This window comes from Agelaius tricolor, unplaced genomic scaffold, assembly GCF_023055355.1.
Source record: "Agelaius tricolor isolate 1412-34295 unplaced genomic scaffold, bAgeTri1.0.p SCAF_4, whole genome shotgun sequence".
NCBI classification, from domain to species: domain Eukaryota; kingdom Metazoa; phylum Chordata; class Aves; order Passeriformes; family Icteridae; genus Agelaius; species Agelaius tricolor.
Genome location: NW_027269264.1, coordinates 25,305,945 through 25,324,971, shown reverse-complemented (window position 1 = coordinate 25,324,971; position 19,027 = coordinate 25,305,945). Strand labels below are relative to the sequence as shown.

The following is a 19,027-nucleotide window of genomic DNA, read 5'->3' as shown; positions in this document are numbered from 1 at the left end:
AGAACCAACAACCCAGATGAAAAAAAAAAAAATAACAAAAAAACAACAGAGGAAATCCATGGTAACTTCTGGATTCCTGATGATTTCTTACAGTAGGGAAGAGGGAGGTGAAGCAGAAACACAGGGTCAGAAATGTGGACAAGGAGGGCGACTTGGCTCTGCAGTGTCTGTGCTGTGTGGGGGGCTGCTCTGCTTCACCAGTATGAAACCAAGAAGTTAATTTTTCCTGGCAAACCCAGTTCCATTGAGGCATAGCTGATTAGTGGTTGCTGACTGTTCCTATGGTGTGTTAATGAATGCCACAGAAAATAATCATTGAAGACCATAGGGGCACTGAATAAAGGAACTGAGAGTGGTTACTCAAAACACTAAACACTAAAATTTTCAGCAAAGGGTAAGAAAAGTTTAAATTAATACCACAAGTATTGTGTGAGCCTGTTGCCTCTTTAGGTTTAGTGCATAGAAATGGTTACTTTATTCTGCTTACTATGGCAATAAACAGTGTTGCTGGCATCATGAATAGCAAAAAAGCTTAGTCTCAATAAACATGGGAAAGTATGTGGATGGTTATTTATCAAACACATGCAACTTATACATGCTTATTTTCCAGGTTAAGTAGAGGCAGCCACATATACTGTTCATTCAAGTCAGAGCAGTGATTCGTGTCACAGAACACGTGATACGCGTGTTGAGTGCCTTTTAATCCCTACATAGCATTGCTCCATTCAGCCTCTCTTGTCAAATCTGTTTTGCATCCATAATAACCAACAAAGTAAAAAGGAAAGATCTGTTTGTTTACAGTCCATTATGATTTTACAGCAGTCTGCCTTTGACTGGCAAAAATAAGTCTATATGCATATTACCTACTGATGTAAACAGCAGCCAATTCAATCTAGTCCACTCCCCTTCCATGGGGCAAAATCCAATATTAGTGTTTCGCCTATTTAATTAGGTAAAAATCTTGTAACTACCCAAAGCTTCACAGACTTGAAGGTATTTTTGGCTTTCATCTTTATCCTCCTTTCTGGTGTATTTTAGTAAAAAATGAATGGATTTTTTTTTCTTGCTTAGAGAAAAGGTTTCTTCAGATTTGCTTAACTGGGTGTGCTAAACACTTAGGACAATTCTAAGATGCTATAAGCAGAAGATAAATTTGTTTCATAATTCCAAGGCAGGCTTCCCCCCAAAAAGCAATTTTGACAAATGTGAAAAAGACTGCTGCCCCACTCTTCATTCATTCACTCACCAGGATACTCATAGTATCTAGATTTCATCTTCAGCTTTTAGGGAGCATTCCCAGCCATGCCATTCTGCATTTTTACCAATCACCCATATTTTTTGCCTATTCCTGCTACATGTTAATGTGGGAGTTTCTGAGTCACAAAAGGTCTATTTGTATTTTTACCAGGAGATTTCAATGTCATATAAAGATTTCTAAAGGCAACTTCAGCAAAGATTATAAATTCATAAAGCAGCTGTCTAAAAAATTTTGTATTAGCAAGCCTCTGGTATGAAGTGTTCTTTTTATCACTTCAGTTCCTGCAGTTTGCCTAGAGTTAATCTGTAAGCCTGCCACTAGAAATATTGTTTATACCTGTGGAATAGTTTGGCGGGGGAGAATCTCTCATTTCAGCAAGGTTTTTAGTGTCCTGAAGAACACTTAGAAGAAGAACACTTAGATATATATATATATATATATATAACACCTGAAGAACACTTAGATATACCTGATTTATGGAGTCCTCCAGCGAAATTGCAAACTCCTCTTCCTGCTTGTCAAAGTTTTTCTTTTAGCATTCTCATTTAAATATCGATACCATGGTGGCAGAGGTAGGCATTACAAAAAAAAATTAAAATTCAATCTAAATTTTAATAAAATTGTAGTTTTAAGTTGTTCATTTGTTCATTTCAGCTAACTTAACAAGCACACTGAAGTACAAGTAAAAGCATACAAAAGACACCAGGATGTTATGGCTATTCAGAATTATTCTAAGCAGTGAGAAGTTCATAATATGCTTGGCAATGTGAAAGTGGAGTTGTAGATGGAAAAGGAGCTGGTACCAATGGCAGTGTTCTGGTAGTAATAATTTGGGTTACCCAAGCTCAAGAGCAGCAGATAATTCTAATACCTAAAGAGATACATTTCTTCTCAAGACAAGTAGTTGAAACCTCGAAATTTTGGACAAGGCAGAAGTAATCTAAATTAATCTAGAAAATTTAGATTAGGTAGGGGGGGTGGGCCAGGAAGCACTTGTCAAGCACTTAAAAGATGTGAATAGCAGAGCAAATGCAGCTCTGAGGGGACAATACGTCTTAATGAAACATGGGAAGAAAGGCTTAAAGGAGTTCCAATATGCTTCCAATAACAAGCTGTAAGGTGGGAAAACATATCATGTACTGTTACGAGCATCAAATACAGGTATCTGTCTACCTAAGATGAAGTTACAGGAAAATTAGTCTAGTTTAAGTCCTAGAAGATGCCAAAACTGCAGCAAGTCATTTACAGAGATTTTCACTGGACATTCAGTTGTTAAAATTTAGTACTGTTAACTACTTATCAGCTCATTCCCTCTTTGTATCAAACACTGCTCATCCAAACCACAACAAAATATTGAACTGAATAAAAAAAATGGAGATGTTTAGAAGTATTACAGTCGTGCTACTGAAAGGAATTTCTTTTTCTGCTTTTGACTGGAAACATCTCTTTAGAGCACTGTGAAGAGATTGGGGTTTAGCAGTCTATGGCAATGACAAACAATATGTTGCTTAGAATTTAAAACCTGCACCATAAACAAGACATTTTTCATAAAGGTAAGATACTGTCATGCCAAACAGACATTCTGTTTAAAGCAGGAGGTGTTTTGGATGCTGACACAAAAGAATGGCTTTCTCAATAGTTTTTCGTTCGTAAGTAGGTTTTTAAAGTATCCACTGACATACCACTTTTAAATGTTTAAGCAGCGGACATTGGCTTTTGCCAATCTGTAAAGTACTAAGAGCATCTAAAAGGACCAATATATACAATGTACATAGTAGTTCAGTTTCACATTGATAGCATCCAGAAACCAGAAAGGTGACTCATACAGGTACCATAACTGAGAAGTACTGTTTCACTGCTTGCAGAAGTAGGCACTGAAACCAATGTTGCCTGTACCCATAGTGTTACTGTCATCTGCCCCCGCTCGGAAGGAAAAAGGTAGTAGATCCCCAGAATAATACATGGGAGGCATTAACAGATACCGTCTGTTAGAGGGTCTCATTAACTGTTTCTCAACATAGAAATTGTTCTTGTAGCACAAGGAGATAATGTCACAGTGTGACATCTTCAGAGATCACTGAAATGCAGTACCACACACCACCTTAGTGTCAGGATTTGAAGTGTTAAAATGCAGTCTTTTGCACAAGATTGTTGTCTGTCCAGTGATAATCATGGCTTTCACAGAGATGCTGGCTTAGATGCTAAACTGTTGTCTCTGGTGGTGAGCACTTTCATATCTTCCAGCACAGCCAACCCAAGCTACTTAAACATTTCATTATTATTTGTTCACTGCTAATAATGTCTTAAACATATTCCATTGCTTGGATGGCACAGTCCTTGCCATGCAGATAATGAACTCTCAGGTCTGACAGATGTCAGTGAAGGCTTAAATCTTCACATGCAAGTTTGATCAGGAAAGAGGTGTAATGGGTGCAGCCACCCAGGTTATTGCATGGGCAGCCCTGCAGCTGTCAGTAGGACACCCCCAGCAAAACAGAGCCCTCAGCAGAAGTGGAGGCTATGAGCTAGAAGCACGTGAGCATCCTGCAAAGGCTAGGCAGCAGCACAGCAAGGTGCAGGACATCAGCACAGGAGTGGCAAGTTGTCCCCATGTGAGTCACACCACCCTGAGGCACCTTGGGAGCAGATGTCCTTTCTCTCTGCTGGCTCCTCTCTCAGTTTTAGCACCCATGCCCCTGCTTGGCTCAACAGTTTCTAACCTGAGACTCATCAGCATGCAGGAGAGAGAGCTGGGAAAGGCTGGCCTTGTCAGAAAGATGGAGTAATCAGGGAGGTAGAGGAGAAAGGCACTTGAGTTTAAAGCTTGTCATCTGTGCTAAATCCGGTTAAGCAGGAAAAGGAGCAACTGGGGAGGAGTTGACCAAACTTGTCTTCCAAGGCATGCAGCTGTGGAAACTCATCCCAGGGGAAGGCTGAATGTTTGCAGAGATGGCAAATCTGATTGCAGCACTCTCACCTCTGGCATGTGCAGCTCCTATTCCAACCATGCCTTGGAAGAGCAATTGTGTTGAGACGGCCAGCCCTCAGGAGGAAAAAAAAAAACAATGTGCAGAATATATGATAGGACTTGTTGGTCTGAAAGGCATGGTAGATTGCAGACATATGAGACAGAACAACTCTGCAAAGTAATTTGCTTTCTGCTCCTGCTCCTGCCAAATCTCTTGACGTTTTGTGAATGAGTCCTGTTAGCTACTCGCACATATTTCAGTGAAGGAATTATTGTTTCCTCTGCTCGTTTAGCACACCATCCCTTTTGCATTGTCTGGGTAATGTGCAGTAAATAAACCCCATAAAGTAGATCTCTTCCATGTTGTTTATAGGAGTACGATGGACTGATAGAGTCATGGAATTTAAACCACTTTGTCCCATCAAAAAGTAAGAATACACCAAACTCTTAGGTTTGTTTTTTTTTAAGTGTTAACTTAGTCTTAGGGGTTTTTTTATGGAGCACATAAAAAAACCTCACACAAGACTAGCTAGAAAAGTGCAGATGGCATTAATGATACGATGACCATCTGCTCTTCTGTTTTAACTTTTAAGACAATTCTTTTTTAAAGTCATAAATTAAACCATTGTGTATTATTGTGGGGGTCTTTTTCCTTGCTAAGACTTTATGGCTGTGATTCATTTTCTTGTAGTTGCAGAATGAGAGCCTTTGGCAGCCCTTCACATATGGACAAAGACAGAATCAGTAAATCTGTGGAGCTCAATACTGTTTACAGAAATGTAATTTTTGCATGCAAAATTTTTGAGGGTCAAACCTTTCCAATTACAATATTAACCTAGTGCTTTGTAAATGTTACTTAATATTCATAACAGTTTTTGAATATGTTACAGTTATTTCTTTCTGAACAGTCTTGGAAGTAATGCATTCTAAAGCATGTAGACTTGGATTACCCATAGACAATCATGTTTATTAGAAATAAAATATTTTTCACTGCAATGAGTAAGAAATTTATTGAAATCTGCTTCTTTCTTAGGCAGTAGATGCTTTTATAGTGTAATTATTTTATTTTTTAACTCGCTATGTTAATTTTTTTTCCCAACCACTTCTCAGCAAGCTGATGAGCTGGAAAGTGCAGACAGAGAGCTTCAGAGGGGAACTTCAACAGCAGCAGTTGAAGAGTCAGGAAAACAGCAAATTCCCACAGAAGGGGCAAAAAAACCCTCACAAGAAGTTCCCTTCCATCTTCTTAAAATACTAGTACACAATTCCTCCATATTCTACAGGTGTCTACCCATCAGGCTAAGACTCTAAATGACCCATTTGTCTTTTCCCAGTGCCAGAACAACCTCTCCTAGATTTTTAGATTTTTGTGAGGACAGACAGCTCTTGAAAATGCAAATATGCGCACTCATGCAGAGAGTTCCTGTGACTGCAGTGACTGCTAATCTTAGAGGGAAGTGTCACACACTTCCAAGGCTCCAGCTGTTTCCCGCGCTTTAGCCGGAAAATTCCAGCACACTGACCTGGCACTGACTCCTTGCTGTGGAAATACAATGGGATCCATTCTTCTATCTTGGACAAGTTATGCATACAAAACCCCTGTTGACTCAAAGGAGAATAGACCCCTTTAGGCCTGGCCTGACAAGACTCCTTTGAATGCTCACAGCATTTTTCAGTGACCATGGAGGATGGAGAATACTTTCTCCCTTCCCCCTCCTTCACTCCTTCCCCCTTGCAGAAATCCACAGCAGCATACCTACCACCTCTCATCTGTAAAAGGCTCCCAAAACCACCTCTGTTCTTGACATTCATTTTCATCTCTCTGTAACTTGGATGGAGATACACTTTTTATTTTATTGCAATTAGTATTCACTTCTTGATTCTTCTGTCCACTTGCCCCATCCAAATACCCAAGTGGCTTTGATGAAGGTAATAAATTAGGTCCTCCAAGATCATCTGCTTTATTTTAATAGGTATGTCTGATAACTAGGAAACAACATGGTTAAAGTTACTCTGAGCCAAAATTATAAACAGTGCAGACAAAATACAATATTTCAGACCAGATATTCATTGAGACCCTGTAGTTGACAATGAGAAAAGTGGCATTCATCTCACACATAACTGGCAAGATAATATTTCAGAAAACTCCTAATTTTGATGTATGCTATTGCCTTCTATAACTTTTAGATTTTACATTGTGACACCACACCAATAACAGTTCAGCAAAGCAATCCAACCAGTTTTGACAAACTAAAAAATTCTACCTGACATATTAATCTTTTCTCAGGCTCCTTCTCTTCTTTCAGGGAAAAAAAATACAGGTCTCAACTAGTTTAAGGTGAAGAGACAAGCATTGCAGATACAAATTCTTGCACTGTGATTACCCAGATTTCTAATCCTGTACCCTGTATAAGCAGAGGTTTTATTTGATGGGCAGAAACAACCATAAAATAGTTATAAAAAGGATTTTATTTAGAGGTCTGCAGCAGATAAAGTTCCCCTATTGTCATCAGTGACTTTGGATCCAAGCTCCAAGAACATATCAAGTATAGAAACATTCTTTTTGATGCTAGATAATAAAAATGTAAGTTAAAATAATATCTGGGTCACTTTTAGCAATAGATTGCTTATTTGTCAAACAATAATCTATTTATAAGAAAAAAGTAGTAACCACTGATTTATTCTTTGAATTACTCAGAAAAAGTAGGATGGGAGTATATTTTTTTTAATGGGATAACATCTTAGGTAAAATACCTTGTTTTGTTGATTTATCATACTGTAATATAAAAAGCTGTGTAATGTAATACAAAAGTCGTATAATGTAATCATCTAGTGTTTATTTTATTATGTGTACCTTCTACTCAGAGGGTTGGCATTATTGTTCCTAACAGTGATGGATACAAGCAGATCATGCCCTATGACCTCTACCATCCCCTTCCTCGGTATGTAAAAAAGTCAACCAGCTGCTAGGCTTAAGAAATCTGTTTTCCTTTTCTTTTGTTCTTCTCTGTACTCCTGCTTTACACTCAGGCTAAATTAACAGATCCTGCTTCTCGGGACTCTTACAGATTAATATAGAGATGTTCAAGTGCTAACCTGTTGTAATAAATTCTGTCAATGCAGAACCAAAATTAAAGCCTATCTCAAGGAGAAGTCCAGATTTATTAAGTGTGTGATCCCTTTCTTTCTCTCATTCCTCAACCTCACTTCCCCTTTTCTCTCACAAGTTTCCTATTCTTGCCCTTTACTCCTCTCTGAGCAGAACTGTAATCTATGGCTTTATTGTGAACCACAAGATTTTCTCTCCCTCACCCCCCTTTGGCTGTTTCTTGCATGCCTATAATTTGTGAGATTTTGGGTTTTGACAACATTAGTATTTTCTGATCCTACAAACCCATGCTAATGCCTTTCCCAGGGACATTAGTTCATCTGCTTTTCTAAGAAGTAGGTGATCAGGGCAGGAATAGGATCAAGACCTGATTTTTATCTTTATTTATCTCACAATTAAAATGCCTTTAATGCAAGACTCAAGATTCTCATGGAAATAATCACATGAATAATTATTTTTAAAGTAGTGAATAAGACTGTTGATTATAAAAAATTTTGATAGCTGAAGGATAATAACCTCTAGGTTTTGAAATACTGCCTGGACATGCAAAAGTATTGTGCCGTGTTTTCTTCTTCATTAATTTATTGTGTCATGTGTTATGCAATCACAGAAAGAACCCTCTAGACAACTTGATAGTCTTATCCAGGTGAGGAAACAACCTCCATCCAATTATATTGAGGCCTGATGCACAGAGGTTTCAGCATGAGTGTACAAATGCAGTGTGTTCATACTCCACAGTCTCCAGCCAAAACATGGACCAACTTCCAACTGAGAACGAAACTCTCTTGCTATATTTAAGCTACTTGAAATTGCTAAGGTTGCTTAAAACACCTGGAAACTTGTCCCAAAGACTTCAGGAAACTTCCTGGTGTAATCCATTTTTAAGGCTAGTAAAAGGTGGCTCAGGTGGGTTGAGCCATCAAATTTTGAGCCAAGCAAATTTTGCATTTCACGAATTTCAGTTTGTGAATTTCAATCTCTTGTTTGTAGTAGTAAGAAACATTAGCTGTATGTTGGGAAACTTGTTCAGAAGAACCACAGGAAACACATTTAAGTAGAAGTACCCCTTGTACTTCTAAAATACGTGTAAAATACGTGGCTTATGATCAGCACATGATGATGGCTGTGCATGGTGTAAAAATTGTTCCACCACTCCTAGTGGTAAGTCACAGAATTAATCAGTGGCTTTACTACTCATAAACAACTTTTAATTTAAGCCATTTCACATTGAGTTTTATGGTGCTACTGGACAGTAGCCTGTAGGCAATCTTAGCAATTTCAGTCAGGGTATTGCTAGGTGCGGATAAGTAGATTGTGGGCTGACATGATGGAAAATTAGGGAGAAAGATAAGCATTTTTCATATTGCTCAACAATCTTGGGGATCCTGTATTTGTTACTTAACAAAAATATTTCCTTTGTTTTAAGTGAGACAATAAAAGTCCTCACCTTTCAGTTTTTTACTTCTTGTCTGAAGGAGGAAACTGGTGGAGTGTTTTTCACAAAAACTGTTCTTTGAGGTCAAAAACTGAAATCTTTTGACCAAAATTGTTGTTTCAAACGGTATTTGTAATGTCATTATGAAAAAGACATTTGCCTTGTGGGCTATTAAATTATTTCATTAAATGTTTCCAGTTGGGCAGGACACACATACTTCTGTACTTCAGTCATACACAGTAATATACAGAAATAGCCCACTGGATCATGGGAATGGTCCCACATCCAATCTGTGACAAAGGCTTGAATATAAGAGAGGCAATACCAGACTATTTTTTGTGGACAGGCATGTATATATATATAAAGTAATACATAGCTTATGGCATATGCATCACTAAAAAAGGATTATTCTCGTAAGTGTACATAGCTTTTCAGAGCATGCATATGTTGTTAGGATTTTTCATTACATTCTCAATGGCACTTGTAGAGAAAAGATGGGTTCTCAGCTCCTCTCACTGCCTTAACTGTAAGGGAACAAGGTCCACCTGGTTTATCCATCAGAGGACATGTATCTTAGAAGTATAGTCACATTTTTCTTTTTGGTAATTTCCTCTCGTCTTTCTTTCTTTTTTCTCTACTGAGTTGCTTCCTTGGAAAAAACACTGCTCTTTCCCTTTATGTTCTGCAAAAGGGACGCCAGCCTCAAGCACACTGTTTCCTGTGATTTGTGACAAAGATTCCTCAGAATATGAGAAATTATGAAAATATGATAATCCCATAAATTAAAAAAAGGAAAAACAAACAACTAAGTAAAAAGTATTTAGATTTTCTGTGGCAGTAGTAATTGGATTAGTGGGAGAGAGGAGATTTCAGCTGTGGTGTAAAAGACACCAGCGATGAGCATGCTTTGCTGCTGTGGACACCTGTGAAAACAGATGCATGATTAATTTTTACTGATCTTACCCCAGTAAAAAAACCAAGCCGAGCCAAGCTGAACCAAACAAAAACAAAAACAACAACAACAAAAAATAAAACCACAACCAAACAAAAATCCCCATACAAACAAGCAGCCTTTCAGACAGCAGTTTATGCATTTTGGGGGTACAAGTGGGGGTGGGAACAAGAAGGGTAATGTTTCCTGATGCTTCTTTGTTTTCCCAGATGGGAAAGTACACCCTGGACTGCCTGTTCCTCATCCTGTGGAGGGGGCATTCAAAGCCGCAGTGTCTCCTGTGTGGAAGAAGACATTCAGGGGCACATCAGCCCCGTGGAAGAATGGAAATGCATGTATACTCCAAAGATGCCTGTTGTCCAGCCTTGCAATATATTTGACTGTCCAAAGTGGCTTGCTCAAGAATGGTCTCCGGTAACCAATTTGGTTTTGTTGGTTTTGTGTTTAACACACTAGGGAAAATATCTTAAATTATGCTTCAGTGAGTTTTTGGAAGTTAGAACATTTACTGTTTTCTCTCATTACCAACACCTGTATTTTAAATTATGCTGTTTGCTAACTGCAAAGTAACCAGTCAGGAAAAATATATTAATAAGATGAACATGAAAAAAAAAATAAATCAGCTCTATAACATTATTTTGTGACCTTCTACTAATAATAGACTGGGAATATAAGTGAAATGCACAAAAAAAACCCCAACCCCGATAAGCATGTAATGGTATTTCTGTATTACAGTATTTCAGTCATAAATTGAAATTCTAACTCGCTGAGAAATTTCAAGAAGCACATAAATCTGTATATGACTCTGCTCTTTGGTATCTGTATTTGTCTGTTCCTGACTTCCCTTTCCCTCTCTATGAAAGTAAATGTCTTGGAAATGTCCTTCCACAAAAGTAGTGAAATATTTTAACTTCGTATATAAGGACTTGGCTTGAATATATTTTCTCACCCCCTCCAGTTTCTCAACAAGTAAATTGTGCTTTAGAAGCTAGGCTAGCTTACCTACAGATGAGGTGATTGCAAAGTGTTTGTTGATTTTCAGATGAAAGCTGCTGTCCAAGAGCAAAACAACATTGGTAACATCCATAGCGCTTCCAACTGATTGGTACTCTTAATTGTCTCCTGTGGAACCAATTATGAAACAGTCTGTGCAGGGGGTAAAAGTTGATGAACCAGAGCAAAGATAAATTAAGAAAAAAAAAAAAAAACAACTTAAGAAAGTGTCTGAGAGAAGAAAGCCTGATAGTTTCCCATTCTGTTTGGTGCTTTTTTCCAGAATAGCTGAATGTCGTCCCTGTTGATGCATAAGCCCCAGTACTTTGTCCAAGCAAAACAGAGTGGCTCCAAATTAAACTGACAGGGTGTTACTGAGCATATCCAATATGGGACAGATGGCTACAAGCCAAGTAGGCAACATTGCAAAAGTAGCACTGCAAGAGAAGTCCAGTGGCAAAATGTCCAAATCCAGTAAATATTCTGAGCAAAAAGGCAAAAGTTTCTGTCAATTTTATACCTTATCCATATTTACCACATATTATGAATATTTTATTTTCAAGTTTGGGTGTTTCTGCATTGTGTTTGGCTCTCTTATGTTGCATATTCCCCTTATATTTATCATTGCTTTGTGTGACTTTTTTTTTCTCCTTTTCATTTTCTCCCTTTATGTTTTTTTCAATCTAGTGCACTGTGACCTGTGGACAAGGACTCAGATACCGTGTGGTCCTCTGCATTGACCACAGGGGGATGCATACAGGAGGCTGTAGTACTAAAACAAAGCCACACATAAAAGAAGAATGTGTTGTACCCACTCCTTGCTACAAGCCCAAAGGTAATGAGGCAGAATGTTTCTCATAAATTTTTCAGAGCTCTTTCATGTTCAGCCGTTGTGTTTCGCTGCTGGCATCACTGTTTCCACTTGCACCTGAGTTATGATTTTGCACCTGTCTGTTCCTGTCTGCCTGCCAGCAGCTTGGAGTGAGTGCTGACTCTTTCATCTTACAGGCTTTGGGGTTTTCATAGTTAATTTGTGGTCCAGCAGACTAAGCAATAGAAATGTAAATTTAGCTGTATTTTCACTGTTTACATCCGAGCTAAATGCAGCAAGACACAAAAGAGATTTTGTGCTGCAAACCATCCAAAACTGACTTCTGCTTAGAATTATGCACAGCCAGCTAGGATCTATCTGTCATGAAATGTCTTCAAATGGGAGTCATCAGGGAACTTAGTAAATTACTCCTTTCTGGAAGCCCACCCTTGTGAGAGCATGACATCTTTACCCTGCATAAGATCTTGTGCTGCCCTTTGCGGTACATACATGCGTAATTTCTGAATGTAGGGAGTTACTTCCTACGTCTTCCATTATTTTACGTGGAATGAAAAGTCCTGTGCAAAGCTTGGCGTAATTTGGTTTAGCTTTCCTCCTCATCTTTGTTCTGCAACACTCTCACAGTTTTCCCTTCATAATGCAAGGTGATGTGTTTGAATATCGGTATATCTGAAGGCTGAGCAGTGGTTTCAGAAGAGTGTTGGACTAGATGGTGTACAAAGGTGCCATCCAACCCAAATTACTCTTTTTTTAGGCTAGAAATTTTTCCTTTTTATTTCACACAACTAGAGTTAAAAATTCAGGGCAGAAGAGGTAATGAACCTCTCATCTATTGCATGTTTTAGTCCTAGACTGGTTTTTTTGACAGCTAGATTAACACAAAGCAGAAAACAGTCTTCCTAGCTGACAGAAGCAGCAAGGCAAAAAATGTGAAAGTCTTGCTTCTCTTAACACACTGCAAAAAAGAAATAGAAGGCAAAATTGCAAAAAAGAAATAGAAGGAAAATCGTTCATATACTTTATTTCATTTTAGTTTATTCAAGCCCTAAGGCACATTATATTGCACCAATAATGGGAAAAAATAGGATATCACTAGATTGAGTAGTGATTTTCAGTTTTTATAGAGAATGTATATTAATCTAATACAACTTTCTGTGTAATATAAGTGTTTTTACTGGAAGTGTTTTAAAAGAAAATATTTTACTTTAATCTCCAAAGGTAAAATTTTCTCCTTAACTTATGTTAGAAGTGCTTTTTGTTCATTTTTCTGTCAAAGCATACTGTACAACATCAACATTTATAATCCTCTAACAAATTTTACAGTGTAGATGCTAATTAATTACACCTGTAAAAAAAGGAAGGTTATTTAAAATGTCACAAAACAGGCTGTGTTAGGCAAGAATTTTGCTTTTTATAAGCACTTGCATCTAAGCAAAAAAATCACATAAGTAATTTGTGATTTTTCCAAAACCCATAAAACAAATTGTAGAACATAGAAATATTTCCTACATATTCTGGATGATTATTAAAATATAGATTAACCTAAGAGCTGTGATGGCATTCATCCTTAAATGGCACTAATATGTTAGATGAAGAGCTTGGAAAGCTGTTTTTAAGATAGAGGGATAGTAATTCTATTATTATCCCTCTTTTCCTCAGTTAATAACTTTCTCCAAGGAAATTTGCATGACTAAAGTTGCAGTAGCTGTTCAGTCAAATTGTAGGTGATTTTTTCTTTGTGATACAACTGAGAGATGGAAGATTTCATCTGCATGTGTGAAATGTTCTGCACAATAGAGCCACAGAAAATTCCTGACTATTCTGAATGGCATTAACCTGCTCCTGTTGGCGAGTACAAGTCCATCCTTACACAAACCCAAAAGGCTGAGGTGATTTGTGAGTAGCAGGTTTGGCTCTGGTTCTCCTCAGTAGTCTGAGCCTCACTGCACTTTGTATTGTTTTCCCCTGATCCTAGCCCAGAATGTTCTGTTGAAGTGCAGAGCACCTTCTCAACCTTTAGTGCAAAATTTGCTTTTGCTTTATACCCATGTTGAGCTAAAACAGCTCTGCTGCCTCCAGCTCAGCTACTCCGCTCTGACCCTGCACTGAAGTGGAGTTTGGCTTGCAAAGCAGCATGGCCCTGCATTCCCCAGAGCAGAGCAGCTCATTACCCTGTGCACACATCCTGGAGAGGGAGAAAAGCAGCTCCACTGTTTTCCATCAGGAATGACAGAAAAAGTATCAAGTTCATTTTTTTTAATCCACATAGCTGATGAACTGATAAATGGAATTGAAAAGCATAGCTCAGCCATTTAATTATAGTTTTCCTGTTTGTTGTATCACTCATCAAAGCAGGATTTTCTTTATTTTTGTAATCTCCCAAAACCAAGCTCAGCGTGTCTTCTGACATTCTGAAATTTAAATGGAGATACAGGTATGTTACACATTTTGCCATGTGTGATGCAGGCCTGTTACAGTTGCAAGTTTCCCTCCAAAAAATACTTTCCAAAGTGCCTACTTTTAAAGTCCCGTTGTATAGTCTGAAAGGTGACAGTTTTAATTTGCCTGTCTGGCTTTGGGGCAGTGTCCCTTCTACCTGCAACAGTGAAATATCTGGCCATACAACCTTGTAAACAATATAGTCCAGGTGATGAAAGAGTATGTTTCTCTCCCCTGTGTTCTCATTTCTCTTTCTCCTCCTTCTGTTGGCCCCCGTGTGTGTGAAGGCACCCATACATCACACTCATGCTTGGTGAGCAAAGGGAGGGTGGCACACATGGCAGTGTTACCACATGCTTCCTATTTTCACATGCTTGTGTTTGTTCCATAGAGAAACTTCCTGTGGAAGCAAAGTTGCCATGGTATAAGCAGGCTCAAGAGCTGGAGGAAGGAGCAGCCGTATCTGAAGAACCCTCGTAAGTCTCAAAAATTTGCTTACAACAAGTTCTTGTTATGTGATCCTGAGAAGCTGTGGTTGCTCCCTCCCTGGAGGTTACAGATCAGGTTGGATGGGGCTCTGAGCAATCTGGTCTAGGTGGAAGTTGTCCCTGCCCAAAGCATGGGGAGTGGGAACTAGAGAATCCCTAAGGTCCTTTCCAATCCAAAGTCCTCTGTAGTTTCTGTGTTTCCACGTGGGAAACATTTCCTGGGACTGGCACAGAACTACCACAATCTCCTGAATGTATTTGACTTCTGCTAGATAGGTAAGTATGAGGCCAGCCCCATGGAAATCCGTGGTCTTAAGGCTGTATCATACTTAGCTGCAAAGAGACAGATTTCAAGAGGGTAAATGCAGATTTAATTTAATCAAATAAATGCATTTTATGTAAGATCATTACAAGAGTATTATAATAAAAGTGCATCCACCTATGTATTTATGTGCTCTCTATTACCACTATATCTTCACAGCTTGGCAGTTTTATTTATTTTATCAATACCCCTGTGAAGCAAGAAGCAAAACAAAGCAACCAGTGATGATTCCCTCTTGCCTTTTTCCCCAAGGAAAAACATAGTAACAGCAAAAAAACGTATAAACTTTACAAGAAAATAAACTAGAATCCTGTGATGCATACCACATAACCCTAGAGCAATGAGATTGAGTAATTATAAGTATTCTTATGTTTTATTATAAGTACAAAAACTTAGATGTTTTTGTCTGAAACTGTGATAAATCCATGCTATAATTACAACTTCCATACACAGGGTCCATCAATATCCAGTTTCTTGTGTCTGAGCACATGGCATTTTTTATTACAACTGCAACTATGTATTAGATTAATAAAACGTAAAAATGCAAAGCATTTTTATACAATATAAATGCAGTTTTGGCATAATTAATCTTAGTTGAAGTAACTAGAAACTGGGGCATTTCCAGCAAGCTGGAGACATATGTAATAAGTCCTCCAAAATAAAAAAAAATACACAGCTACCATATCTATATATACATACATATAGACAAATATATGTATACAGAAGCATTTATACACACACATACACAGATAAATATTTTTTACACAGACAAATACATTTGTATGTCTTTATATATATTTGTAGCAGCTATCACATATAGTATAATGAGATCTTTAACTGCTTCCAGAGTTCCATAGACTTTATAGGTTGATTAATTCAGTCAAAGCCTATAAAATTTGATATTTGTGGATATACTAATTTTTCATTTGTAAAGTGCATTTTCTTGTGATTTTTCTCATGGCTATACTAAATTACTTAGTTAAATGTGCATTTATCAACCTGTAAATAAACCTTGGGAATATACATAAAATAGGAACAATACTGATATGCTGCGATCAAATTACTCTGGCCATATTCAGAGTAATTTGTTACACTAGAAAATTTTTAGATCAGTTTTGTGAACAAGGTTGATTACACTGTGGAAAAGGAGTATAGGTATATATAGGTTTGTGTGTGTATGTGTATATGCATATATGGATATATGTAGCTTTAAGAAATAACAAGAATGGATTTGTAGAGAATAGGCATAACCTGTTGTTTGCCATGATGTTTGTTTTAATAAAATATTGTGGAAAACTTTACAGGTATATTACTGTGGTACTAAAACAGTCCTTGAGAGATCTAAAAGGAAAAGGATTTAAGAATTTCAAATTGTTTTCAAGTGCAGTTATGACACCTCCATACTTCATGTCACTGCTCTGCTGCATTGGAGGCCATTTTGTGCAAAGACTGCTGCATTTACTGCAAGGCTCCAGTCGTGCCATCAGGATACTGTTATTCCCATTCTGGACAGTGGGCCACAGTCTAGACTAGGTTCAGTCTGCCATGAGGTGACATTTCCTACACTTGTTTTCTCCCTGCAAGGCAGACCTCTAGGAGTATTTCTAATCTTTATTTTTGGCTGATGAGAAACCCAGTTAATTTAAGTTCAAGTACAGATTTTTATATCTGTTGACTTACAGGAAGAATAAAGGGCACGAAGTCAGGGTCTTCACACAAACTTTCCCAAAGCTCAGAGATGCCTTGAGTTTCCTTTAGAATGATTTTTGGTGATAAGACATGAGACAGGAAAACCAAATAAAAACATAGAAAATTGCTGGAAGAATCATCCATGCAATCCCCATTTGTAAACCGTAACATCCATCTGCATATTCTAAAATATCTAATCTCTTTCAGTAATCTTGAGCAGTGAACTTCCAACTAAACTTGGCTTTGGTGCCTCACTATTAACATTTTTTTCATTAATGTCTGACTTTAAACAGTTATTCATTTTGGGTCCTCATTATTAGATTGAAAAACTGTGTGCAACAATATAAAAATGGAGACAAAACATTTATAACACACCAAAATACAAGGAACAATCAACTTTGGGGCCAGCTTTCATTCAGCTGTGTAGGGATTTCAAACACACCAAGTGTGAGGTGTATTCCCTGATAATGCATCTTTTGGCTAGTGCTTCTGCAGCTGGGCAGAGACACAATGTAATACTCCATGGCCCATCAGCCTTACAGATGTCAGGCTACCACCCACAAATTTTGGCTGATGAATGATCATATTATGGCTGATTAAATTACTTTCCTATTCACTCTGTGTTGGAGCAGCAATTACCAATTTCATTACTGCACTTGGGCAGACATCAGCAAGGATTCATTCTTCTCCCTCACTTCATCTGAGGCTCTTGCCAAGCTTTCTTATGCCACCAAGTCCCTGACTGCCCCCATTCTCCTCTACAGACAGGGCCATTCTTTGTAACCAGTAGACCACTCTTCCCTGACCACTGTGACCCTTTCCCCTTTATCCTTCTTCAGGCAAAGAAAACAAAGCTCAGCTATAAGCAATTCTATTGTCTTTCTCAAAGTTTATATGGAGAATCAGCGTATTTCTTCTATGAATTGAGTTCTTACATTTGTGAATCTCTGCATTGCTGTCTTCTGATTTTTGTAACTTTCTACTGAATATTTTTTTTGTTATGAAATTGCATGCTATGATTTATAAAGCTACAATATTTCTCACATACTGTCCTTCCACCTGTAATTTGTGATCATTCTCTGACATGTGCTGCCAGAGCACCAGATGCTGCAATTCTATTCCATCTGTATATAATGCCTTCCATAATTTATATCTTCAGGAATTTCTAATGCAAACAAGTCCTGCAGTTTAATTTTGTCTGTATATGTCTATCTGTCAGTTGCCTTCCTCTCCTCTTCGTAATGTCTGAATTTATTGCTATTAACTGATTCTGACAGAAGTATAAAATTATCACAGAGAATTTTACTCCTCTGTCAAACTTGGTTGATATTCTTCAGGAAATTCAGTAGAAGTTTTCCACATGTGTCACTAAAATAAAAGACTGAGTAGAATTCCCCAGTCGAAGGAAAGGTTTTAAAGGAGTTCAATCCTTAAAAGATAGCAAAGTATCCACTTGGGCACTCAGTCTTCAAATGTAAATCCATCTTAAATATTTCTTTATTAGTTCTGCTGCTCAAAGAATTAATCACAACCAATTCAGCCTCTTCAAGTCTAGAGGGAATAGGTATGTTTGGGTTGTCTGACCTACTGCTCACCTAAATGGGATCAATTAAAAATTAATTGCTGACAGAACTATTATGAAACATTCCGTGTTGGTAACAAAGTATTGTAATCTTTGTCAGCACAAATGTTTAAGGTGAGAAGGCCTTGCTGTCCTGTGTTGAGGTGCATGTTGTTCTCCTATTGCTGTCCATCCCTGAAATGACCATTCACCAGGCATTAGAAATGTTATCTGAGGAAGGAGCCCCTGTATCTTTCTGTCTGACCTCTTCCTCTAGAATTCATTAAACCAGCACAGTGTGACAGCCAGAAAGAACAACAGCTGTGATTTAAAAAGCATAGGGTTTTCTATGTATAATGAGATTAGGTTTATGAGTAGTGGAGGGTTTCTTATGAGATTTCTAACTTTTGAAAAATGCTTTTGTATGTTAACACCATGTCCAGATTTTAACATACTGCTATAAACAACCCTGGTCCTAGCCATAAAAAAAAGGCGGGGGGGAATGGCAGATTGATGGGGGAGTGGGCAAACAATAATATCTGGATGCCAGATGGCACCATCATAGTGATGAGGCCAGCTCAGTAAAAAACAAAGGGAAATTCCTGACATGCATTAGCAGGGGTGACAAAGCCCTCAGGGAATTGGATATGGACAGAGAGACCAGTGTGGCAGAGGCACCCAATATCTCTTTCTTACTTTTCAGTAGGTATTTATGCTTCTAAAGACACATAAGCTATTTTAGTTTGATTTTCCTTATTGAACAGTTTCCATCATGTTCTTTATACCTGGTTCACAGGTTAGTAAGTTTAAAACTTCCTATTACAGCTGTACTGTAAAAATTGAGCATGTTCTGATTGTTGGATTGCCAAAAAAAAAGATAGTGAGGGCATATATCACTTTATCTACTGAGACATTGCTTGTCTACTTTAGATTCACATAGTGAAAAGAAGAATCTTCATATTAATATCTGATGTACATGGT

The 19,027-nt window shown here is 37.9% G+C and overlaps 1 protein-coding gene across 4 annotated transcripts in view; it reads left to right on the top strand.

Moving 5' to 3' along the window:
* Positions 1-19,027, top strand: part of ADAMTSL1 (ADAMTS like 1) — a 391,950-nt gene that overhangs the window by 297,268 nt on the left and 75,655 nt on the right. For 3 of the 4 annotated variants that reach the window (XM_071424948.1, XM_071424950.1, XM_071424949.1), the window contains 4 exons: positions 7,118-7,168; positions 9,932-10,136; positions 11,403-11,550; positions 14,378-14,462. In XM_071424948.1, the coding sequence (XP_071281049.1) occupies positions 7,118-7,168; positions 9,932-10,136; positions 11,403-11,550; positions 14,378-14,462 (489 nt within the window). The remainder of the gene's footprint in view (positions 1-7,117; positions 7,169-9,931; positions 10,137-11,402; positions 11,551-14,377; positions 14,463-19,027) is intronic. The other variant, XM_071424947.1, reaches the window with a different exon arrangement.